The sequence below is a fragment of the Corvus kubaryi genome, unplaced genomic scaffold (genome assembly GCF_017639235.1).
Source record: "Corvus kubaryi isolate FWS band 111438036 unplaced genomic scaffold, C.kubaryi_AGA036_p1.0 74, whole genome shotgun sequence".
Taxonomy (NCBI): domain Eukaryota; kingdom Metazoa; phylum Chordata; class Aves; order Passeriformes; family Corvidae; genus Corvus; species Corvus kubaryi.
This window is the reverse complement of record NW_024582061.1, coordinates 5,305,621-5,331,877: the sequence shown is the minus strand read 5'-3', so window position 1 is coordinate 5,331,877 and position 26,257 is coordinate 5,305,621. Positions and strand designations below refer to the sequence as shown.

The window sequence follows — 26,257 nt, the reverse complement described above, 5'->3', positions numbered from 1 at the left end:
AGTTTATAAATCATGAAGTTGAATCAGAGATGCTACATCACTTGCCTAAAGCTACAGTGCATTCAAGCAGCACTGAAAGTTGCAGTCATTAGTTCTGAGTCTGGCTTACAGATCCTTGCAGCATAACTATCTCAAATTTATAATTGCTGCTAATGAGAGCAGGTAAGCTGCATCTCATGCAAAACATTAAATCAGTGGGTTCATTATTAGACTCACCAATACCAGTCCAAAGTAATCCATTTCTTTGGCTCACAATATACTGATGAATCCTTACAAGTCAAGGTACTTCCATACCTGACTTGAAGCACAAAGTGCTCTGCTTGGCTTGCTCATTTCCATACCACAACTCACATTGCTGTAGCAGATCCCATCTTCTTGTCAGCAATGTGAGTGCACGGCCCAAGCCCAACCCTCCATTTCTCGTAAGGGCACAGAGGTTTCTTCTGTTACCTTTACAAGACAGAAGTGTGGCAGGCTCTCTCCTCTCGCAGCCTCCCTGCCTCACAGGGTGTGTGGCAACACCTAAAGCTTTTATAACCACGTTCAACTTGCCTCCACATTCCGACACGTTCCGGGCGCCTGCCACTCCCTGGCCATCGTTACTGGGGCAAGGCTCACAGGTGAGCTGACCTTCTGTGTCCTGGTACGTTCCTGGCGAGCACGGAACGCACTGATTGTGTTCTCCGCTATAAAAGGTGCCCGTGCTGCAGGTAACTGAGGAAAGAGAAGGGGAGGCTACGTAAGGATGTTCATTTTGATCACATTATTTGTCCTAATAGCAAACATTTAGAGAAGATGGATGTCTTTGGCCCCAGGATTATGATGGCACATGTTTCGCACATGTTAGGCCAGGATCTTCACCTGGTGTAAACCACATCTCCACTGTGGTCTAGGTCAGTTTCTATCAGGGTGAGGTCCTACTTCTATTGTTCAAACTATTAAATGGCTTTGTAATGCACTCAGGTGTTTCTCACACGTGTGTTACTGGGTGCAGTCTTAAAACAGTATCTTGCAGTTCATTAAAGCAGTGCTGCACAAAGTGTGGGAAATGTGAGCTTTTAGTTTATACCAGGTACAGTTACAAGTTGGGTTTATGGCAGATGACTAAAAAAGTCTGTCTCCTGAGATCAGTTCTAGAGATTTCTCCATGGGCAATGTATTCCCTGTAATAATTTGTGTCTCTTGCAACTCAGATACCCCACTGTACAGCATCTTAAATACAGATATGAATACATGAGTTTTTCTTGCTACAACAGGGCATGTAACTGCATTACACATTTTTCTCTGCTGGATAGGGGTGGTTAAAATGCCTGAGTTTCTAGAAACTAATAGCAACAGTCTTTCAAATACAGTTTATAAACCACTGTTCCCATATGATGACAACTACCTCTGAACCCACTCATTGGAAGCACCTATCACATCTGACTTCTTTTGGCTTGTAAATCACTTGGTGTCTAAAAAGCTGGAGAAATAGATATGATGATTTTTGAATAAGTGATTAAAAAGCTTGCAGTGCTGCGAACTGCCATTAATAAGATTGCACAAGCACACTGTCCCCAGCAAAGCACATAGAGTGCCTATGTGAAAGGGCTTAAAGAAATTAAGTGTTTTACATAAAATAGATTGCTATAATTTTTTTTAACTGGACCTCTTGAGCATTAAATAGAACATATCCATGGATCACACATTATTTGGTGGTGAGGTGAGTGAGAGTGGTGGTGTAAAAGTAAATATATAGCAACGAGGTAAACATCTTATTATTATTTTACGGAATTGTAATTATATTTTGATAAGATGGGAGCAACTGGGAACTGATTGCCAACATTGTCTTGTGGCAGGTTTTGATACCTACCACCTGACAGCATGGGAATGTATCCATATTTATGCTTTTGATTTCCTACAACCATCTAATGAATTCCCCTCAGAGTCTTATGAACCATCTATGGTCCATGCATATATACGGAGTATTAAATTCTCAATCATTATCTCAGAGATTTCCTCCCTGGGTCACCATGGAAAAGGTAATTTTGGACTGCTTGTTTTGGGGGATATGACTGAATATTTGAGCTGTTGGGACTTACCACATTTTCCATCCTGCAGTACTTGCCCTGTACTGCACGCTTCATGCCCTTCAGTAGCTTTAGCTGGCTTCTGAGCCACTTCATATTCTGTCCCAGAAAACTGAATGTAAAATTGCTGTTTATTAATAGATTTCCTCAATGTTTTGATTGCAGTTTGCAGCTTCTGCTCCATCCTTTTCCGAACACAGTCAATGTTACAGGTGTCTAGATGGGAAATGATAACAAAACTAGAAGCAATTGAGATTCATGTTTAAAAGAGGTGCTTAACAAAAAGCTTAGCCTGCGTTGCACCGTAACGCCTCTGTTTGCTTCACTGTCTTGTCCATATAAACTGAAGCAGCAGCTCACTGCATTCAAGATCAGGCCTTTCAAAGGGACAGGACAGTATCCTGAGGTCCATGGAACAGTTCCATGGCCTACAAGTGCATGCTGAGTACTGCAGAAAGCGACAATCCCAATGTGTTCTCCTTCCAGGTGTGTTCAGTCTGCCACCATTAATGTTCCTGAATTTTCACTGCCCATGCTTTTCTCAGTTGATTAGGAACTCCTGCCACTTCCCTGACCTAAACACCTTCGTGTCAGTGACAAAAAGAAAGGTGCTTTCATGCACGACTACTGTTTGAATCACTTGGCTAATGAGGCGCTCCTCAAGGTTAAGAAATCTGCCTTTGAGGACTGACATCTTTATAGGATTCAGTCCACATTTTCTTTGGCTGGAATTCATAAGATAATATTCCCTCATTAAGAACTTAAATCAATTAGTTTTATTCCTGAAGTTTGGTAAGAAAACATGAATTTATCAACTGTGTGATAAAACTGTGTGATTCACAGACTAAATACTCAGCAACTTACATTTTGGAGGATATTTTTACCATCATTTTTGCAGAACTTCAACCTAATCTTTATGTTCCCTGTATATCAATTAGCACTTCTGCTGTTTAAAGAAATCAGACTGAATTAAAGCACATGACTTAACTCAAGGCCTTGAAGGAATTTGGACGCAGGTTTAATCTTTGTTCCTTTGGCTTAATTTCATCCCTGGTTCTTTTCAATTAAATCTCTGAAACTTTGAGTTTGGAAAGGCCACTGCGTGAGGCTTGTGCTAGAAGGTGTTCATGGCAGCTGGATGAAATAGCATCAAAGAGATTTTAACAACACACTGAGGAAGTAAATTCTGATTTCTCTCCGTAGAACAATCTTTCACAAACCTGAGACTTCTTCAGACTTCATCTCCACTTCAAACTCTGCTGTGATATGGGACACTTCTTTTGATGGTGACTTGCGGCCCCTGCGTTTTTTCTTGGAGGAATCGCACTTGAGATTCACAAAGGTCACCTGACAGTTGTCTGTACAGGAGAACTGACCTCCTTTGCATGAGAGAAGCAACACAGAAAAGAAATCAAGTAGGAAAGTGGCAAGTGACAGGCTAACAAGTGATATCTCACTGGGTTATCATGAATGCAGTGACAGGCTTCGTAGCGTTTCCTGTGTGTTGTGAGACATCTCCTTCTCTGGGCAGTGCTGGGTTTGCTTCTTTTGCCAGGGAATGCAGAAGGCATAAGCACAGTCTGGTGATGCTCAGCTGCGCAGTGCTACCTCCAATGCCTAAAAACTGCCCAGCCCTTTCCTGCATAAGGATTAGAAAGCTCTTTACAGAAATTATTTTAAATCAGCAAATACTATAAACAGACATTTGATGATGGCTAGAGAGTCAATTTCATAAATCTGTGAGAATGTCAGGCCTGGGCCTCTAGAAACTATCAGCAGGTATTCCATCCCTTTCAGAAGTGACAATCATCGGATAGCAAAGGCTTTAAAAGGCTTTGATTGTGAGGTTATGAAAATGTATTGGAAGGTTTTATCTGAGCAGGAATCATAGTTTGCCACAGGTGATAGACCTTCCAGGTCAGGGAGCAATTTGTAGCACTCAAGCCACCAGAAGGATTTAATTCTGAGGGTGTGGTTGTATGGTATAATCTTACTGTTAGAGGTTCAGATGACATAAACACAAAGCAAAGCAAGCAAAGGACAAGGAAATGCATCCAAGGGATTGTATGGACCAAAAAATTAAATTCAGCTTTTATGACTTTAAAAATGAATCTGATAATCACATCTTATTCACAGGGGCAAGCATCTTAATGACAAAGACCTAAGTCAACACTTGCAAAATTAGAGGCATAAATGTGTAGATTGCAGGGTAAAGATGAAATATGAGTCTAAATTTTTAAACCATTCACTTTTTTTAAAAACAGCTATTTTTACTCTTCTGTGTTCTGGGCTCATATAAGACTTCTCACTCACTAGTGAAAGTGGTGGTAAGAAAAATTCACAACAGAGAATGGATCACCAGTAGATGTTTGGTGTTTTAAGCAGCAATATAGCTTTTTTAACACCACATTTTTGTTAATTACATCTAAATCTTACAAATATTTTTTCTAACATCATTACTACTCACTCTTTCATAACAAAAGATCTGAGGCTGCGTAACATCAGATTTTTGTAATAACCTTCCCTCTTAGGAGTTTTCTTTGGTGCCACAATAGGTTACTAATCCAGCATAAACCAAACAAATAACAGCTTTTGTTTTCTTTTAAAAAACTCATTTGGGAAAACCAAACCAAACCAAACCAGTCCTGTTTCACATAACTTTGCATTAGTCATAGCTTTTTGTCTCAGGGTATTTCTGCCATTATCAAGGCCAGAAAAAGGATCAGCTTAATTCCCAACTCATGTACTTTTGAACAAAGATTTTTCAAAGCAACTGGTGAGATTTTCAGCCCCCAAGATCCAACCCAAGGCACTGTTCAGCCAGAGTGGGAACCTTGGCCTGAACTTAAATTGCGACTGATTTTTTTCCTGTCTGCAGTGTGAAAACAAAGCATGCAAATGAACAAGCAAAAAAAAAAAAAACAAGTGTTGTTTACATGCTGGAAGAAACCACCTACCTGAAACAGCCTGCTTCCCAGAATCTTTTGTTTTTTCTTTGCTGCGAGGCCGTAAATGGCATTTTGCATCTTTGATTTTAAAACGAGCTTTCTGCTTGATTGGAGGGGCCAGGGAATCTGTTGATGTAAAGTAAAAAAATCTACCACTGGGACAGAAATGAAATGAGATCTGAAACATATTTTTAAAAACAGACTCAAAAGCTTTCTTGTGACATAGAAAAGAGGCAGCCCAAGAATTACACAGCTTGTGCAAGGGGGTTCATTGCCACAAGTACATTTTTTTCATGTGAGTACCTACCCTTGAGCCCACACAGATCAGTGAATGTGCTAGTACCACGCTTGCTCTGCACATCTTGTTGGATTTTGGGTGAATTTGTCTTTTACTATGTTTAGCCTTATTCTTAAGAAGAGAATTCCTGACAAGGACATCGTATTTTCTACCAGAACTTAAGAGACATATCAAGAGAATAGGGTAAGGAAACTTCAAGGGGGCTGACCCAAGGGTGGGTTACTGGGGTAACTGATTTCCTATTGGATGTCCCAGCCAGATATACTAATTAATTAACCCTAGAGAATTACAGAACCCCTGTACCACACGTGCACGATGCCATACTTTGCACACCTGAAAGCTTTCATTAAAGAGCTGCTTTTCTATCTTAACACTTTAACTCTGTTGCAAGGTTTTTCCTTTTATTATTGGGCAACACCTTAACCCTTGCCTTACCTAACGAACGAGCCTGATGTTCTGCAATCCCTGGAGGTCCATGCCCTCCCTCCCCGGGCCCAGCAGCAGGGCAGCACCCACCTGAGCAGCTGGGCAGGGTGGTGTTGCGCCTGGGCTGCGCCTTGCCGTGCTGCGCGGGGACGCCGCAGCTCAGCGTGTAGCTGTTCTCCGAGTCTGGGGGACAGAACACAGTCAGCACACGGGCAACAGCCTCACAAAGCACCTGCCTGAGGCTTCAACTTCTTAATGCTGCTAAACAAGGAGACATCGTAAGTGCTGAACTTGGGTTTTAAATGGCTGAAATACTTCGCCAGATGCTTGAACACTTCACAGTGTTGACGGCAAGAGTTGTTTCTTCCGGCACTGAAATGATAATTTTGTAAGTGATTTGGCACAAGGTTAGCTGTGCACATGTAAAAAATATTTTGTGATTGTCCATGGCGAAGTCCTTCTGCTTTGATCACCCCTATAATTTAAAAAATAAACCATGTACTTTCATAATAATTTTAGCTTCAGGTTCAGACAGAATTTCTTGGCGGAAACAAAAATGGCATACTTAGAACCAGAACAGTGTCTACATATTGCAGAGATAAAACCGTGTCCTGGAAATGCACAGTTCCATAATCTCTGCTAAACTGAAAATAAAGTCTGAATAGCTTGACTGCATATAGGGCCAAGACTAAACGTGAAAAGCAGACACTCAAAAATAATCCTGTGCCAGAACATCTATGAAAAAGCAGCAGCAATCCCCCCCTCCTTCCCTGCAAAACTGTGAAGATGAAAACTACCAGTAGCAAATGGTAAAAAAAAAAGGAGAGAAGGGAACAAAATGCCCAAATTTTTATAAATACTACTCAGCTGGACTGAGAGACACATCCACTTTAACCAGGATGGTGCAGAAAAATGTTGTTATATATTGAATTGCTGTGACAAAAGGGAGGGCAAAAATGAACAGCTGATTTCAGTGAATTCCTGTTACTTTTTAATACAAGCTTTTTGTTAGAATTTTCCCACCTTCGCAACTGACACCTCAAATTAGGCAATGAAGGACCAAAGTTCTCATGTGTAGTTGACAATCCGCTCTTCTTGATTTAATTTATAGTGATGTTTTGCTCATTTACTGTTGTCCATATCAAAAAATGAATGCAAAAATCATGAATACATTAACAGAGAAAAATCATCAAGTCACACCCTAGACGTAAGAGGACAAATACTTTGTACAAACCTGGAACAAAAAGAGTATTGGATGGGCACGACAGGAAGCAGCTCTCTATGCCTCCTGTCTTACTGCACACTAGCTGAGCCTTGGGAGCTGGTTTGGCATTTGGGAGACATTTCACCATCTCTGAGGAGAAAAAAAAGAAAGACATATGAAACAATCGGATGCTGCCCAACCCAGAACCTTGTGTGCACACTTGGATACAGTGGTGAGAAAAGGCAGGAAGGGGCAAAAACCATAATGGCAGATACACGTATTTCTGAAATAAGCACATGTTAAGGGAGAGCGTCTGGATTTGGATGTTGAGCTTGTACTTGAAAATGAAACTCCTTCACATTTTTACGCCTAAATTCTAGACCAGTCTTTCCCTCCTATCCTCTACTTCAGGATCTGGGTAGGCAGGTGACTCTATGAGCACAATTCTGTGTGCACATCTCGATCTCAGAAGCAACAGGTAACACTAATGCCCTGAGATTTCCTTTCCCCCGTTCGGAGGCAGAGCTCTCTGTTTTAACAGACCAACTACACACTGTGCACAGTGATTTGTTTGTTTAGGTGACCACTAAAATGGTATTTTTTAATTCTCTAACTCTCACAGACTTTTAAACTTTAGCTCTATGCTCTAGCTTCTGGAGCTAGGAACCTTCCGAGCCAGGCAGAAGTGAGGCAGGAGATGCTGGGATGGAGATGGATGGTCCTGCTGGTCCTTTCAGACACTGCTGAAATGCCCCAAACAATGCTAGAAGGGACCCTGTGACACACAAAGAGATCACAGAGCCATTTCACATCAGTGCCCACAGCATGAAGCACAGCGCAGCTCATGTGAAGGAGAAACCCAGCTTCTCATCTTCACTTCACGGCAGGATGAAGACAGAGAAGCCTGCAGGTCTCACAAGTGACTCTTTGTACTTGGATAAGGGAGTGCTTGTGTTTTAGCAGAAAGCACATGAAGTTGTTGTTAATTGTTGGAGCAGTCTCTGTGCTTCATCCTGAGATGATGGTATGACACTGATAATCATAAACGTGCATTTATTTTAATTTGCCATCCTTTTGGATTGAAATATTACTGAAGTACATCTTTTCCCTCACAAATGACAAGGTTCATTCTCGGCTGCTGTTGGCACATGCCATCACTTCCTACAGGGAGGAGGCCTCACTGGTTCCCTCCTTTCCCCAGAGGTTCCCCTCTGCACTGACTTCCTACCAAGTGCAGCTGGGCACCTCTTCAAGCAGCTATTTCTGCAGCAGCTGCTTAAATCTCAGCCAAGTGGCTGAAGGGCAGTTCTTGCTTCAGCCTCACAGAAATGCTGTTTCAGGTACATGATTTTTCTCCAAATGTTTCTTGCTACTGTTTTCTTCCAACTGTTTCCTCCAAACCTGCTCACCTTACAAGACAGGTTTGGCTGACATTTGTTTTTCTCACTGCTGTGGTACTGCAAATGTCATTTTTCCTACCTGTCAGCTCACTAGCAGACCACACCGAGGTAGGGGGTGCTTCTGACACCAGAGCTGTAGCAGCTAGACTGGTTTGGGTCTACCAGGGCTTGGGAAAAGCCCAGTAAAACCAGCACGAAACCAAGCAGTTCCAATGCAGTAGCTGGAATGAGTGTTGCCTGTCTTGGCTTGAGTGCAGAGGAAGAGTCCCAGCAGCCTCCAGCTGGTTTGTATTCCTGGCCTCGCTGGTCATTAAATATAAATATATACAAGTCCCATAAACATGCCTGATGTTCACATCTCAAATATGGGAATAATCATCCTCCACTTATCTCCCTCCTAAGTCTTCTATGTTGCTCTAGTGATGTCTTTAAAGGAACTATTTCCTTGGACTGAGGAGGCAACAAAACACAAAGTTCCACTGCTCAGCAAGAGAGGGTTTTGTTACTGCAAATGTCTCCAAATCACGTGGCATTCAGGATCACTAGATACAATTCCTCTGCTTTTTATTGTGCTTTTGTAACAATTTAGAATATAGTTTCCTCTCAAAAATGTTGGTAATAAAGGCAGGTGATCAGCAGGGAGATGACACTCATTTTAAGCCTCACTGAAGTCATCAAATACTAGAGTGTGCATCAACAGACAAGAGCATTCTACTTCCATCTTCCAGCTGAGCATTTTAAATAATGAGGAGAAATTTACAACCAGGAAAATATTTTCAATACAGCCTCTTACCATGGGAACAGCATTCTTAGTACATTGAGAGGGAATATTGCACAAGTAGTCTAACTTTATACCAGACCTCCAAAAATTTTAGTCCCCGCTGTTAACTTACAAAATCCTTTCCAGAGGAATAACTGGTATATGGCAAGGGAGACCCAGTGGATAACTACAAATAACAGTGAGCTATTTCTTACTGTCACAATGCTTAGTTCTCTACATAGCAGGGAAGGTAATGTACAGACAGGTAAGCAGGAAAGTGAAGCACTTAATTGTGGTTAGGAAGAACATAATGGCAAAGGCTGGAATTCAGCTTGAGGCTCTCACCCCCCACCCCGCCTTGGTTATAAAGTGCTTTCCATACTGCTGTATCCATGTAAAAAATGCCACAATTGTGTGATCACATGAGGCCAGTGCAGTGCTCTCTACTCCAGATTAAGAAGTGCTTTCTCTCTGTATGTGCAGAGATTCCCTGAAAGCAGATTCCCCTTTTTCTTGCTCCCAGTTAGGTATTAGGCATCATCCCCTAGTAACAGGAATACAAATGTGCCTATGAGAAGTTATTTGTGGTTAAAAATTTGGCCATAAAATGCCCAGGTATGCCATTCTCATTAAAAATGAAAAACCAGAATTAAAATCTCACAGAAAATACTTTGGCTGTAGCCATGACCAAGATTTTCTGTGCTTCAAATAAGACTCCAGAAAAGAAGTAATCTATTTAAAGGATAAAGAAATTCAGGTCTGCCACAAAGTGGCACTAGCAGCAAGTGCCAGAAGTTTCTTGGTCTCAGGATTTGTGTTCATTTGATTAATACTTTTGACTCAGCTAGTATCAGTACTTTATATGAGGCAGGATACCTTTAGAGATAATTTGAAAAATTGGGGCATGGTTCTGTGAATACCCCAATTATACCATGAATACCATGTCTTACCTGTAAACAGTTAAATATTTTGAATATTCTAAATAGTGTTAGAGGTAAACAGAGTAACAGGTGACATTACAGAGATAGGAAAAGGGCAAATTAAGGACAAAAGTATAAAATACATAAGATAATAACAATACTTAGATTTCTGTGAATGGACTCATAAGCTTAAAAAAAGCATTCCACATAAATCCAACATACTGTTCCTTCACTAATTGACCTGCAGTTGTATCCTAGCCCATGGAGCTCCACAGGATCAGGTGTTACCTGAGTTTATAAAATTAATTTGGGGTCTAGATTGTGAAAATGAAGCTTCTCTCAAGCAAAATCATGGGCTTTTCCACCCTCCTGGAGAACAGGAACCTCACCACAGTCACTTCTGAGTCTCACTTCCGCACTTACCAACACAGTCCTTTTTATTCCAGTGCAGTTTCTTTCCAGGTGGGCAGACACACTCATAGCTTCCCATGGTATTAAGGCACCCAAAGTCACAGCTACCATTGCTGATGCTGCATTCATCAATATCTGAAAACATTTTTAAAGTTGTGAAGAGTCTTAACCATGTGTACACACATGTACCATGCATTAAGATATGATTTGCATAAGGAAATCTATTTCTACTGTACCTTTTACATCCGAGTCTAAATAAAAATGTATAAGGACAGACAGTGCCAAACAACTTCAGTGCATATTGCATGTATTTGTCCTTAACCTGTCCAGCTCCTACTCTCCCATAGATTTATGCATCTGGTACAGTTTACTTGCCAGGACTAGTTCCACTGAAATTCTTGGAAGTACTCACAAGATACAAAACATGCTCAAAAGTCTCTGCTGCATCTAGACAATAATGCATTATATAGAAAAATGTCAAAGGCATAAACCTCTGTGAGATTATAGCACTTCTGCAAAACAGATAAATTTAAAGTGATTCCCAGAGTTTTCTTTTAGAAATTCAGGTGAAGGAGGAAATGATGCATTCGACAGAAACTTAGCAGATGAAGTGTAGTTTAGGCTTCTACTCCTCGAATAAAATTAAAAGGTAAAGCTTGCAAGAAGGCAAAGAAACTATCCTATATGTTATCAGTGATGTTCCACAGAAAATCTTTCAACTTTCGGGACATTAGAAAAGTATTTAGCCAGTATGATGTGGATCCTTTTCAGTCCATGCACTCATCATTCATGTACTTATGCCAACAAGGGCAATCTCTCATCTCCTCTCTTCCCACTACCAGGAGGATGTTTATTTATTTAATGAGCTGAAATGACACCGAATCAACAGGAGATACACAGAATTGCTAATGCTCTGGCTCACTGGTAGACTTCAAAATTAAGCATGCAAGGACTCAAACTAATGACAGGCCTAAGTGGCAAAACTTGAGGCCTGGACAAATCTGGATTCAGAGTTGTGATGTTGTATCTGCTCATAATGGAAAAAAGCAGGAGGTTTGGATCCGGTTATGTTTTTGCTCAAAGTTCAGCACTGAGTATTTCCAGTTAGAGTTTTGGTCCTTCTTCAGTCTTATTGAAAAGACTGAAGCTGAACTGAGGCTTAAGGTTATTTAAAGACTGAGGCAGAACCCCAAACTTTGAGGCTTTCCCTAAACTAGTACATTAAGTCATTAAGGAATTAACAGTGAAACTAAGGATCAGTCTGTCCACACCTCACATAACACAGATCCCAAAAACTTTCGGACTTTGAATTTGCTTTCACAACTGCTCTCAAGTGGAGTCTGATCCCAAATTGCTTCCTTAGATGGACTCCTATTTCTCTTCCTGCCTCTACTCTTACCATGAATTCATGTGATACTTCTCTATAAAAGAGAGACCAGCATACACCTCCTACACCTTTCTCCCAAAAAAGAAGCCATGCAGAGATACCATTAGCAGTGCCTCATGTTGACATTACAAAATCAGGTGAGCTCAGCCCTCAGAAGTGAGGGGCCAGCATCTGTTTCTGCTACATCAGTTCAACCTTTAATTTGGTCATTGGGGTAGTACTGCACTTCAAAAATATCCCTCCCCTAGATAATGAAACATTACAGCACCAATTCTTTCCAGGCATACCAAAAAGGTTGAAAGTAACTCCCCAGAAGATGGGAGGAAGATCCACTACAGCCTTCTGTTATGCATTTCACAGGTAGTTTATGTCACAGACTGGTAAGGACAAATGCCAACAGAGCCTAAATACATAAACTTTTCAAAATGGACATCCTTCCCCTATTCTCTTTGTTGCCCATCGCATGAAGCCTCCTAACAGTTCTGAGTAACCTCACTCCTGTGGAAATACTGATCAAAAAATGGTGGGACACTAGTTTTCATTGGCGTTTTTCTCTTGGGAATGCTTCAGCAAATTTGAGATGCTGAAATTTTAGTCACATCCAGCTCATGATATTTTATTTTAACGTTACGTCTTTATCATCTTGAGTTATAAAACCTTAATCTAAAAGAATGTGTGGCTCTGTAAAGAGTTCACAAAGCAAACAAACACACATGTAAGCAAAACTCAGTTTCCAAACCTCCACAGTGCGTCAGTCCGTACAAGGTGTAGCCTTTGTGGCAGAGACACTCAAAGCTTCCAGGGTAGTTGATACAGGTGTGGTCACAGGTCCTTTCAAAGGAACACTCATCTATATCTGAATTCACAGAAAAAGCATTAGGAAATTAGACTTACTCAGGTTACAGTGAATGATTGAATTTTCTCATTGGGTTGCAATGTCTTGTTACTGACAAAGTATCATTTACCATCCCAGGTAAAATCTGAATAAAATGTTGTTCTCATTCCTCTAGTGCCTTGTAAAGAAAATACTTACAGGTACATGCAGAAGGACAAGAAGAGGTAATTTGCTAAAACCCCACGAAGATTGTATTATGTATGTTCCCCATTAGATGGCAACCTTTAACTTCTGATCATACTGACCCATCAGGCCTGGGAGAGTATGGAGCTTTTGGGGACGGTAGTGGCACAAAGGAAAAAAGGTTTGGGTTGAATCAAGCGACTCCCTCTTTCACTGACCAACACGCTGACATCTGCCCACCAGCACAGGGAGTTGCTCCCAGATTTCTCCTCTGCCTTACAAGACTGTACAGAGTTGGAGAGGCTAAGCAAAACACTGCTGGAGAATAAGCCAGCATCAGGAATGGACAGGCTGCATCTAACACAGAAAATATTAGTCCAAAGTCCACATTCTATCCAACTCAAGAAAATATGACCTCTTTCCCCGAAGAAAAGTCAGGCATCTCTAATTATCACTGCTCAGCAATGTGAAACCCTGGCTTACACAGCCTCTTCAACCCAGCAGGCCATGAAAAAAGCAACCAAGAGCACGTTGCTCCCAGGACAGCACAAAGGCTTTGCTGAGCAGGTGCTGTGGAGGTTTATTTGACAGCAGTCCTGACAAAATGGGCTTGCTGAAAACATTAAAGGTACCTTAAACAGCAATCTGTGCAAAATAACACTTTTGAGTTCATTTTATTATCCTTTTTTTAAAAAACAATCTCTTCTGTGATTAATTTTTCTGCTTACAGGTCAGAAAATTGAATACAATGACATAATTTGAGTGGTGATTTCAAGAAATCTCATTCCTCCAATGTTCCTGACTTATAAATGAATGGAATAGTACTCCTATGACAGTTTCCACACTTTCTAGAGCTACTTTTTAAGAATAAAACCTGAACACCACCATTACAATATGTAACTTAGACTTTCATATTGTACATGCTTGGAAAGCTGCTGGTGTTTTAAAAAACTTGAAAACTCACCATACTTCAGGGTATTCTATCCAATTCCTATATCCAAGCATTATTTACATAGTTTTGACATTTAATGAAACATTCTAGGTCTCATTCCATTATTATAAATGCAAATACTTACCTTCAAGAACTATAAAATTAGGATTTCCTGTATGTGTACACAAACCCAAAATCTGTGTGAGAGTTTATGCACAAATTAAAATGTCATAAGCAGCTATGTTTTATATGACCTCCAACTTTGAATGTTTCAAAACATTCACACAAGAGATAATTCACAATGTGGGAAGCAACTGTTCAGGCAAATGCATAACATAAAATGAAACAAACATGATGAACAAAAATCTGTGCTATCCAGTTTTATGTGTGCATCACAATCACTTGCTATGATCAAGTCACACAAAGATGACAACTGAGATTTTCTCTTTCTTACATCTACTTAATTTTTAATGCATTTTTGTATCCTTTTTAAAATATCATCATTTGAATTCCTAAAGTAATTTCTTTTTAAGGTTTCCTTTACAGTCTTGGAAATATGCAGCTTTTGAATACAGATAAATGGCAAACTGTTTCAGCTTTCTCTAAATAAATACACAAAGTAAAATCATTTGGGAATGAACACCGCAGCTATAGTTAAAAAGGATTTTTAATGCTTGAGAAGCCAAATCATACATCATGGTTTCATTCATGTGTAAGCTCGTTCGCTATGTGGAATTGCAGGAAATTTACAAAAGCAGTTCATTTTCTGGCTCTGACTTACCTTGGAAGTCTCTTTTTCAAAACCAATTTTGTATTTCTCAACAGTGATCTTATCCTGCACTAGTTTAGTCCATAGTGTTTATGCACTGCTTTCACATGCAGCACTTTGTGTTGCTGCATAAAAGGCTTATTTCTCTTCACATTAAGGAGGATGCACTTCCCTCTTTGCCCATGGAAAAACAGTCTGCCTGATGACATGACCACTGCTTGCTGAGTAACAGGCACTCAGGATGGCCAAATGCATTTCTATTCCGTAGCTTTTTCGCCCTTTAAAGCCCTCATCCCCCCTCCTGCTGCTGTTCTCAGAAGTTCAATCTGCTGAATTCAGCATCCTGCTCTGGCTGCTGGAACAAGGGAAGCCCCTGTGCAGGTTCCCCTGGCTGAGCCTCAACCCCAGCTGCTCCCGGCTGAGGAAGGCAGGGAGGGACCCAGCTTTCTGCAGAGCCCTGTCTGCACAATCACCAGCCCCCTGAGGAATTCAGCACTTGTCATAGAAAAGGGAAAAATATGCACTGCATACTCTTCATTATAAGAAACTGGTGGTGTGATACAGGACGCTGGGATGCTGAAATCCTCTTTTTTTTTTTTTTTTTTTGAAACTCTGAAATCTGTGCTCTGGATGCTGTTATCCCCAGGCTCCCAGGAACTTTGAAGGTGGCCCTCACACCTCTGTGGTGCTTCACAATACCTCTCCATATTTAGCCTGAAAGGATGTGCTTATTTCCCACCACCCTCAGGACACAGGTGTATCTCACAAGAGACCACAGAGTTGGGAATTTGACCTTCACAGCCCCGGGTTTCAAATCCTGCTTTACCACAACAATGGGGAAAAAACGTGGGCATCTAAATCCTGTCTCCTTTGTACACAAAACACTACAAAATCTGGTAGCCTCATCTACTGAAGTCAAAAAATACAAAACCAGAGATGTGACAGGTTACAGTCCCGCCCCCACCCCCACATACACAGTCAAACATACAAACATTTTTGTATTGTGTTGCTCTGAATTTCCCCCCTCCCACACCCCAAAATAAATACTGATAAATTAACTTTCTGGATCTGAGGTGCTCTTAAAATGATTTAAAGTTACTTAAATTGAGTTTTTTAACTGCTTTAAGATGAAAAGTCAAAATGTTGTGTTTCTGAGGAACCGCGGTGGAAAACTTCAGCTTAAGGTTGAAGTTTGTTTTCTATTTTTAGTTGCATTTGGCATAAATTCACATGTAGTCCCAGCTGTCTGAGAACATTTCAGATTTGCTAACGCACTTATTTGACATAAACCACATTTTTTTTACTTTCACTTAGTCAAAAATTCATGCCACATTCACCACTGCAATCAGCATAGGTGACTGTGTCATTTCAGTGTATTAAGAGGTGTCTTCACAGCTGAGCTGTTTGAAGCTTGCAGGGATTACGGGGCTAAATTCACTGCTGGTAGCGCATGATCCGTTTCCTGCCAGCTTTTTTTAGGAATACTAATGATACACATAAAATCTAAGCAAGGAGCTCCCTACTTCATAGCAGACCCAGTGGAAGTGCCAAGTTCAGGGGTTGGAGCAGGTGACCTCCAAAGGTGTCTTCCAAGCTCCACCACGGATTCACGGGCACACTGGCAGTGCCAGACTTCTCTATATGGTGTCCTGTGCTGCTGATGGCTCTCCTTCCAGCCCCTGTTTCCATGGCATCAAGGCATCATCTCAGGCTGAATAAAGTCCAATGTCTCTTCTAGCAAACCACATTCTCACCTCCAAAGAGAATGTCTGAACAGAGGAAGCACTCCTTAATTTTTTCCCTAAAAGGGATTCAACTGGAAGAGGTTGTTCAATGGTTTAATAAAGGAACAGGGTTTCCCTGGTGTTTTGAGGGAAGCAATTTTTGGCAATAGTGGCCATGCTTGATAATATTAGTTTGGCTAGGTTCCTATTATTTCAAGTCAGCATTTGGATTTTATTGTTGATTTTTCGATCATATGCAGCTTTTTTTTTTAGTTCAGGCTTTCCCATGTTAAACGATCCCATAACGTTCTTTATTTTTCTTGAATGTAAAGTTTTTTAGTGGGTGTCAGATTGTCAGTACTGCAAAGTAAATTCTTCTATCTCCAGAAGGGAGCTACCAGAGATCGAATTTCTTCTAAGTTTCCTCAAACAGATGTGTCTCAAAGGTGACCTGAGGGAGCAGGGAATAAAGCAGCTCATTTTCCATGCTCATTCAAGTCCCTGCCCTTTCCAGTGGTGCTGCCACTAGACTCCCAATTACAGTAGCACCAATTGTTCAGTGGTTTGTGTGATGTGGACACTGACTCATTTGTGGACACAGAGTGCAGGGCACCCTGAAGCCATCACACGGCAGTGATTTTTGCTAAGCCCGAACCTGAGCTGGATTCCGACCAGCAGCTCTGAAGAGAAAGGCTCCTTTCTGTACTCTGTTTCCAGCCCTTAGATGCAGTACCCTGTATTCCTGATTGTCATTGCTCTAAAATAAATTTCAGAGTAATTAAAAGGAACCAGTGATCAAGAAATCAAAGCGTACAGCAGGACATTTCCAAAAAGCATTAGCATTACAAACAAGCAGCTCAACATCAGACACACACACAGGTGAGACTGGTAAATCCTGCTGGATTTAGAGATGTTTTAGAACTGCAAACTGATGCAGGAACGGCTGTAACTCCCTGACAGAATGAAAACGTGCAAAACTCACTTGCACAGAGGTGTAATTTGAGGGTTGTGGTTATAGAACTGAAGAATTCAATGCCCAGCTTCCCAATTTCACATTAAAAATCTACTTCAAAAATGAGGATTGTCCCATCTCTGTTTTCCTTAATGTAATTTTGTTTGTTAATATTAAGAACAAGTGAAGAAGTTGCTTAGAGAAAACTAATGGTCATCTCAACAGCTTTTCTCTGAAACATACACTAAGTAGCTAGGTCAATTTATGAAACTGGGAGCCTCCTTCCAGAACACAGGTCATATATCATAACTGCATATGAGTTTAGTCATGAGCTTGGAGTAATTTTCACATGATCTGAAAATAAAAGTGGGAAGGAGAGATCACTGTTATTTGGTGGTGCTATTTGTGCTACAGAGAACAAGACAGGAGTGGCTCAAAGACAATAAAAGCTATAACAGGGATGGGGAACAGAGTGCAGACTGTAAAGATTCTGGACACTATAAGCAAAGAACCCATCTTACATTTGATTTGTCTGTGTTCGGTGAGGCAGGACATGAAGCAGGCACTAGATCACTGCATATATGCAAAATGGATAAATTAAATTTAAATATGCTATTTCAAATAGAAGTAAAACAGAAAAGAAATATTTTTTACTTAGAAATGGAATGTACAATAAAAACAAAAGGAAATATCTATCTCTACCATCAACTCCTTCATTGGTAGAAGTGACTCATGACACCCTGAATGCTGGTAGATCAGTCAAAAATGGTAAGTTTTGGTATTACAGCAATACTTGAAGGTGCTATTACAGTCGTGAGTCCATACAGTCCAGTCCTCTCAGGAAGTTTAGGTATTCCTTGATTATGGCAGCAAAGATTTTTATCTGTCTCATAACTGCTGCCCAGGCTGCTATGAAGAACATTCACGGCAAGGAATCCGTGGGTTTCAGATTCAGGCGTTGGTGGGGGGTGAGCCCCAGGCTGAGGTGTCCCGGGGCAGTGAGCACAGCAAAGGCGCTCTCAGGGCGCTGGGGTTATCTCCTAACAAGGCCACATTCTCCTCATGCAAAGGCCCACAAGATATAGTTCTGTTTTGTCCATCTCACACAGCCCTGGTTTATTTTTAACCCCCAAGCCAAATGTGGACTCAGTGTGGAGCACCCCAGGCCATACACACAAGCCAAACTCAAGGTTAGTCAGAATGTTTTGTGTTCACCTTTCTCAGCTTCCAAGTTATCGGCTCCTCTGAGAAACAGAGCCTTTCCTTGTTCTCATTCATTAAGCACACATACATAGAAACTCTAAAGAAGTGTTACATGATGTTTTTAAAATAAACACTAATGCTTTTTTTGTATGTATTTTGGCTGAAAGTTATATTCTGTCTTCTCCTCCCCCCACCTCCAATTTCTGCGGGGAACTGATACCACCCATGTAATGTTGTTCACCTCACAGCCGAGCCAGCCTGGTTTCCAACAATATTTGACAGACATTAGGGAAACCACATATCTTAATCTGAGTGGTTGCTGCACCACAGGGAGTCATGATTCAAGCTACGTTCTCCAACAAATGGTGGTTTAAATTCAATGCTGGGAAGGCATTGTTTTGCTACAGCAGCCATGTGACGGGGTTTCCACCACATCTCACGTTTTTTGATCCACTGTGGCTTAGCCCTGTTCACAGTTAGTAAAAATGCATCCTCCGTGTGAGAACGTAGCTCTGTAATACACAGCCAACCCTGACCAGGAGGAACGGCTCATAGCTAACTTCTCCTTAAGTTTCAAAGCCTACAATAATAAAACTAATGAAAAGGAAGCAGGGAAAGATGTAGTAATGTACAAATCTTCTACTTCATTACCTTCCCACTGAGTGCTTCTGGAGCAGGCTAACACAAAAGGGGAAAAAATAGCCATAACTCCAGGCCTTTAAAAGTAACTGAAAACGCACACCCATTTAGACTTCTCACTGCATTACTGAGTTGCAATCAAGTCATCTTGCTGCTGAGACTTAATTGTTAATAACATACCCAATGGCCTGCAGAAAAAAACCAGATCTGGCATTAATTGCTGTATTTTAATGGGAATCTAAGTGCCCAGGTAGGACAGTCTCATCTTGTATTTCAGAAATTTGAGTGGGAAACTGTCCATTATAACTAATGTTGACTTGGACCAAAGCATTTATTTATTTAAGAACTTTACTGCTCACAGTTAAGTATGTGATTAGTGAAGACCAAATGTAACCCACTAATCAGGGACTGAAAGACTTCTGAAGGAAATTGATTCTGCTTGCAAGGAAATGTGCTTTTTATTAGAGATGATTTGTTAGAACGCGAAGAGGTAGTAAAACAAATAAATGTATATAAACAGCAAAAGAAAACTGCAATATATGTTTGAGACAGAGTCAATAAATAATTAGAAACCTGTGACTTATTATGCAACCATCCTACTGAGGTGTTTCAAGGATTCAGCAGTACACAGCAAAGTGACTGTTACTTAGCTTCAGGGATAGGCACACAGTATAGAGCTGTACTAAGGACAAATATTATCATCTACTTAATTCTACCTCAGGATCCTGTCTGTATGTTTTTATTCAGTATATCGAGATCCTGGAAACAGCTTGTTTTCATCCTCCTCCCAGCTTATCTGTACCCACAGTAAGCTCAATAACCCCCTATCTCTGCTCCTGAGGCTGTCACTCTTAGGACAGGCCACATCCTTCTCTGTCTTCATACAGTACCAAATGCAGTATTGACACTCCATACAGCTCTGGTGCAAATGCAGTTTAGGGAGCTACAGCTGTCTCTGTTGTTTATCATTTTGGTCTGATCATTTTAGATACTCTTGTTTTGCTCTAAGAATGTCTGGGCATCACTGTTTTCTCCTTTTACTGTGTGTTCTCACACTTCTGCTACATGTCTGAAATTGAAGAATGTCTTCCAAGACATAACCCAGAAACTGGACGTTTATTTTGATAGAATGAGTATATTCAATGCCAGCATTAAACACTCATACTCATTTAGTCCAACCTCCTGTACTTAAGCAGCCTCTAGCATTTTGCTTGGTAACCTCCAGAAGCATCCCTGTCCCAGAATGGATTGCCTAGTTGTTTTCCTGAACCGATCCCTTAGTCTTTTCCATCAGCTTAACTTTTAGAGCTCAAATTGGTGTGATCCTTTTTAACTGCTAAATTTTGTAAAGGCCAAATAATTTATCTTAAAAAGTGCAGTGCATACCTGATCCTTTCAGGAATAAGCAGGTATCTCTTTTTAGATTTCTCGTATTATTTTCTTGGGCCTGAGGTTACACACAAGAAAGCAGGAAGGATTCACACGAAGCAGTTCCCTTGGGCTGGCTGGCTGCCTCTATTAATTCCTGTGAATTCACCTCAGTTTAAAAGACAGCAATCTTTCACTGGCCCCTTCAGTGTTCGAGGAACTGCAGTAGGCAGATCCTTCTTTGATGCTAAGCACCAAGGGGACCACTCTTCACCCAGCAAACTCATCACCCTCATTAACATCACAGCAACTGCTTTCCCACTATTTACCTCGAAGTTAAAGCAAAGGGAACTGCTTTTAGGAAGAACAAGACAGCACATTTGGGAAGGTCTTTAAAGGTAAATGGCAGCTTGTTTCCTTTATCTCTGGTATCAGACCTTATCAAAAGAGACCAGTTGCACTTTCTGTGAACCACTGTGCTATCTCTGGGGTTTGAAAACAAACAGAAAGCAGGTAAAAAACGAGACTTGGCAATAAAATTGTATGCCTAAATTCTTTGCTCCCTCTCCACAGAAAACACAATCTTTTCTTTAGGAACTCTTCCAAGTGAGCTTTATGTGATCTCACGTAACAACAAATTAATTTTCCCTTCTCTTTTCAGTTTCTTTCAAAAATTCCATATTTAGTTTTTCTTCCACACAGAATGCACAAGCTCCTTCTCTTCCACAAGCTTCCCTCAGGACTTACTCTGAGTCTGCAGAAATGGGGCTGTGGAACAACATCTCACTGCAGCAAACACCTATTCCCTTAACACGTGTGTGCTCCCCCTAACATGTGTGCCAAGCCAAGTGACCACCACACATTCCTCTTCCTGTCAGCACTGCAGAGCCAAGTCTGCTCCCAGGCACTATGGTTTTGTTCTGCCTCATGCATCAGCCATGGATTTGCTTGCTTTTGGATCACCAAGAGCTTTGCCCAAGGGGCAGGAAGATTTATGCTTTTGGATGGGAACTGCAGGATCTGGCAATTTCAGCCAGGCAAAAATTGGCAGCCAACTTTGGGGTCTTTGGGGGTTTCTTTGACTGTAGGTGATGGGATGTGGACCAGGCTTTTTTACATTTCTATAGTGAAATACATCATCATTATCACCACCATTATTATGACATTATTACTTCTCTGCTGTTGGACAAAAAGAAGGATTTCTGATATGTTTCCCTGCAGCAGTATGGAAGACCCTACCATCTGCTATTTTTGGGGGCAGCACCAAACTTAAAAACAGAATAATGGTAGAGGATTACTTGATAAATTCAATTTTGGCAGATAATTTCTTCTAATATTTTAAACACAATTGAGCAAAACTACTTGCTAAATCTCAGTCCTGCAAGCAGAGTTGGGAACAGCAGTGTCAACTTTCCCCATGTGACTGCTGAGGAGGAAAAGGTGCCTGGTCTCAAGTGTCAAGCCAAGTTTCCCTCTTCTTCTGATTCTTCAGCAAAGCTCAATTCTGAATTTGGTCAGCTGTTCTAGTAGAGAGAAGAATGAGAAAACCAATGCTGGTCACCAGAGACAGCTCTGCAGATACTTTCAAATACAGAAGTTAAAAAAAGAAAGGGTTTTTTTTTTTGCAGGTAAGAAAGTTTGCCTGGTCTCTCATGGAACATGGGAAAAACCTACTAATAACTAGACACAATGGTATAAAATTAGTAAATCTGTCCAAGGTCACAGGCACAAAGTGAGCCTAGGGAGGTGTTCTATAAAGGCATTTGTAAGAGAAGATTTCAAATTGGTACTGGTTTTCTCTGTTGAGCACATCACACTTAACCTCACCATAAGCTCCTGGCAGTTCTCTCATCCTGCTTTTACTCCTTGCTGCTATCTTGTGAATAACAACTTATAAAAGGATTTCCAAACGATTTTTAAAACATATAAAAATGCACTATAGGAATCTGAACCTGAGTAAAGCACCATTATCTTCTAACAACCAAAGCTAATAGTATAAAAAATGCCTAAGTACACTTAACAGTATTACTCATTTTTACAACCTATTACTGTTAAAATCAATAGGAAATGAGTTAACCTAAGCATTTTGGCAGATCATAGGAACTACAAAATCTACTCATGACTGCACCACCATCCTCAACACATCTCTGACACTGAAATTATATGCTTTATAGCTTCCTCACATTACGTACAGATTGTCTTTGACATAAGATTTTGAAACAGAAGTATTTATGGTATGAAAATAAAGATCCTCTTGAGCCAATTTGTATTTCTCTATGTGACAATTGGACACAATCACTTCCCAGCAACACAAGGTCCTCCAGGCTTTGAGGGCGGAATCTGCTGTGACATGAAGTGAAAGAGATAACTGTGAACAAAAAGGCAAAAGCCTAATTTTCATTCTTGAACATCTTGAAATTGGAGACAGAAGTTGTGTCAATACTTAAGACTTCCCAGACATTATCCTTGCTCTTGGGCCTATGCTCACCTGTCCTAGCTCCTCCCCATCCCTCTCCATTACTTGAGAGCTTTGTTGTGCTCAGGTTCCTTTGTTAATCTTGGGAACCCAGCAGGAGGCAATTGGCTTTGGCTCCTATTACATTTATCCTCCCACCATTGTTTTGCTAGGACAATCTAAAATGCAATTAAAGTTAATACTTTTTCCAATTTTTTTTAAAGAAAATAAGTACTTTTATCAAGACATTGCCAAAATTTTATAAGCAAATGTATAATTTTCCAGTATCAATCATTTCCAAAGGCAAAGGCAAGCTGAGTTATCCACTGCTATTATAGGAATAAACTGTGCTACTTTGTCAAGAGCTTGGGGGTAGGAGAAGCCATATATCAAGAGAAGTGCATTAAAAGAAACTTCAGGCAGGTTTATTTGTTTTCCTACAAACATAAATATGTTTACTCGTCTGCACTCTGCTCAAGCCACTATTTATACAGCAACTCTGTAAGAGCAGCCTAACAGCCTGAGGAGAACATAATAAAGGCTTTACGCCTTCTGCGTCAAGGAAGAAATATTCCCCCCATCCTGCAATACATTTGATTTTTAGCCGTATTTTTGAAAAGAGGAAACTGTTCGCTTTGCTAAGGTGTTGTCTCCATCACCCTTTAGTAGGAGCTGCTAGTGAGACTTCTGGAAGGAACAAGGGACTAGTCTGGGTGAAAACATGCCTGGTGTTACTTGACAGGGCTGAAGAGCAAGTACAACAACACAGTTTCAGTTTTCAGCTGAGAACTCAAATGCAGCACTTCCTTTCACCTCCTGTGGACCTGTGCATTCCCAGCTTACTTCAAGTTCTTGCTGAAGTCAAGGGACCACTGAATATACACAAGAATTGCTGTTCTCTGGCTCTGCCTCAAAGGCTTGCTTAAAAACCCTGCCCAGAAAGGCTGGCCTCTGCAGAGTCCTGGCAGGTATCCCTCTGAAAACACCAACACTATGGTTTGCAAATATGCATCAAAAATCCTCCACCCAGCAAAACCCCAGAAGACACTCCTCCATTCCACTGACTCAATATTTGAGCTTAGATTTTTGGTTTTATTTCACCTGTTGTAACTGAGGTCTCATCTCCAAGTTAGCAAAACAAGGAGTAGCAGTTCATAACATGGCTAACAGAAGAAAATCACACTCCTTTGTTTCAACAGGTTGGGCTTTTATTCTCATTAGAAGGAAATAAGCAAACCAGAGCACTTTTAGAGGGCCCAGGAATGTAGATGCAAGCACAGAAAAATGAAACTCTTTTTAATATTTGGGATAGAGTTGTTATTTTACTGCAATTCTGTTTAGCACTCAGGGTAAAGGCTGTCTGACCATAATCAGTGTAACTAAATGCTTGAGGGCAGTAATATGGCATTAATGTGCAGTAGTGGAGAATAGATATACACATATAGTCTTTCTCTGATTCTCTTTAAAAACAATTCCTATTGAATTACAGCTTTCAGCACGATTTATCAAGAGATTATTGTTTGTGGAAGAATGCTACCTTCCTGCTCAAACTATTCCAAGGCTGACTCATATCCTGGTAATTCATTAATACATAACATGATTCCAGTCCAGTAAAGTAATTTCTGCATTATACAAGTCATAAATCCTACAACATCAACTGAAAAATATATCTCAAATTCTCTTTCTAAACACTAATGGAACGTTTTGCTTGGCTTCCCACACACATCATCAACAGGAGGGGGCCAGACAGAGCAGTAAAAAGCAATTTGATAGCAGCATACTTTATAGAGTTTAACAGTACAAGAGCTACCATACTGAATGAGACCTGAGGTCAAACTAATCTACTATCTAACTTCCAACAGTAGCCTGTGTCAGAAGCTTCATGGGAAAACAGAAGTGGAATAATCTGTCCCTTCTGCCCTCTCCACATTAGGCCTCATTGTATTAGAAAGTGATTTAAAGCCTAGATTGTGAGGTTTAATATGCCTTCCAAGAAGCAGCAACCAAAGAACATTCCCCTTTAACTTATGAAAACACTGCTGCAGAGGGGAGAACCGGAGGTGGAGGGATGTGTTTGTTTTCATGTTTCAGCAGACTTAATTGCTACAACCAACACTGCAGATACTATCACTTGGCAAACAAACTTGTACTGGCTAGAGATGTTTTTACTTCATACCTGGGGCATTTATTGTTTCTGGGTATGATCTTGCAACCCTTTTTTCTCACAGAGGCAGACTGTACCAATATTCACAGTCTCACTGACACCCAGTGTAACAGAAAGGATTTGAGAAGTATTCCTTTCATTGACAGTGTAACATGTTGCTTACCCAGTGGAGTATTTTTTAATCTTGATGCGAGAAGCAATATGGTGCTTGTCATAAGCGAGATATTTTTGTAAGGCTCAGTGGTGCAGAATGCCATAGAGAAAATCTGCGTAGGGAATGAACATCATCAGTGACAGGGAACTCATCCCCAATTTTCTTTCTCTGAGCTAGTCTGATTTCCACAAGTATCTTCTCCAGAGCATCACTGTCTGGTTCCTGAGCTACACTGCCCTGGCAGCTGAACCAGCACTGTTGTCTATATATGAAGACTTCACACAATTAAAACACACTTGGACCAGACTCAGCTGGACTGGATGAAAATCAGCCTGTAACAAGCCAATGTATTTTATATGTTAGGGCACATCTGTCCGATGTGGATGGGTGTATGAGTGCATCTAGGCAGCATCCCTCTCCTTCAAGTGTATCACAGAAATGAATGTTGATAGGGGAATGGCCTGAGTCTCTCCATCCCTCCCTCTCATTAACCACCTCTGCACGGGCACTGAATCACCCCGTTCCAGTGGTACAAGATAACAAGGACCAGCAGGTTCCTTCAGTGTGACAGCACTGTAACTCTGCTCAGTACAGTAGCCTTCTCTTTGATGTACGTGAGAGCAAAATGAGTATTTTCTCTGACTGCTGAAGACCTCAAATTACAGCAAATGCACATGCAATCTCAGGCAAAAGACAATGAGGGGACATGGAAACCTGCTTGCTCCTCACTCCCGACAGCAAACACTCTCTGTGGGATCCCCACTGCCACCTCCCTCCCCAGGACACAGGCAGCAGAGCCTCATGGCTTCCTAGTGCTCTCCACCCATTACTCTTCAGTCCTGACCATGAGGGTGACAACCTCTGAGTATGAGGGTTCAGCTAAAAGTTTATTTTAAATATTAAGACAAAACCCCACTCCAGGCAGTAAAATTTCTGCTGGTGCCCTCTTTATGCCACCTCATCTGGCTGTGAAGCTCTATGTTATTGCCACTTTGGAAAGAAGAGGAAGGCTAAACAATGTTATTTTTATCGAACACTTGCTCTTCTATGTATTTAA

The 26,257-nt window shown here is 40.9% G+C and overlaps 1 protein-coding gene across 2 annotated transcripts in view; it reads right to left on the bottom strand.

The window, feature by feature from the left end:
* SCUBE1 (signal peptide, CUB domain and EGF like domain containing 1) overlaps positions 1-26,257 on the bottom strand; it is a 194,612-nt gene that overhangs the window by 15,307 nt on the left and 153,048 nt on the right. For both annotated transcript variants that reach the window (XM_042050680.1, XM_042050681.1), the window contains 8 exons: positions 12,563-12,679; positions 10,449-10,571; positions 6,976-7,095; positions 5,832-5,924; positions 5,027-5,143; positions 3,290-3,448; positions 2,082-2,285; positions 553-714 (listed from right to left, as the gene is read on the bottom strand). In XM_042050680.1, coding sequence (XP_041906614.1) covers positions 553-714; positions 2,082-2,285; positions 3,290-3,448; positions 5,027-5,143; positions 5,832-5,924; positions 6,976-7,095; positions 10,449-10,571; positions 12,563-12,679 — 1,095 coding nt within the window. The remainder of the gene's footprint in view (positions 1-552; positions 715-2,081; positions 2,286-3,289; positions 3,449-5,026; positions 5,144-5,831; positions 5,925-6,975; positions 7,096-10,448; positions 10,572-12,562; positions 12,680-26,257) is intronic.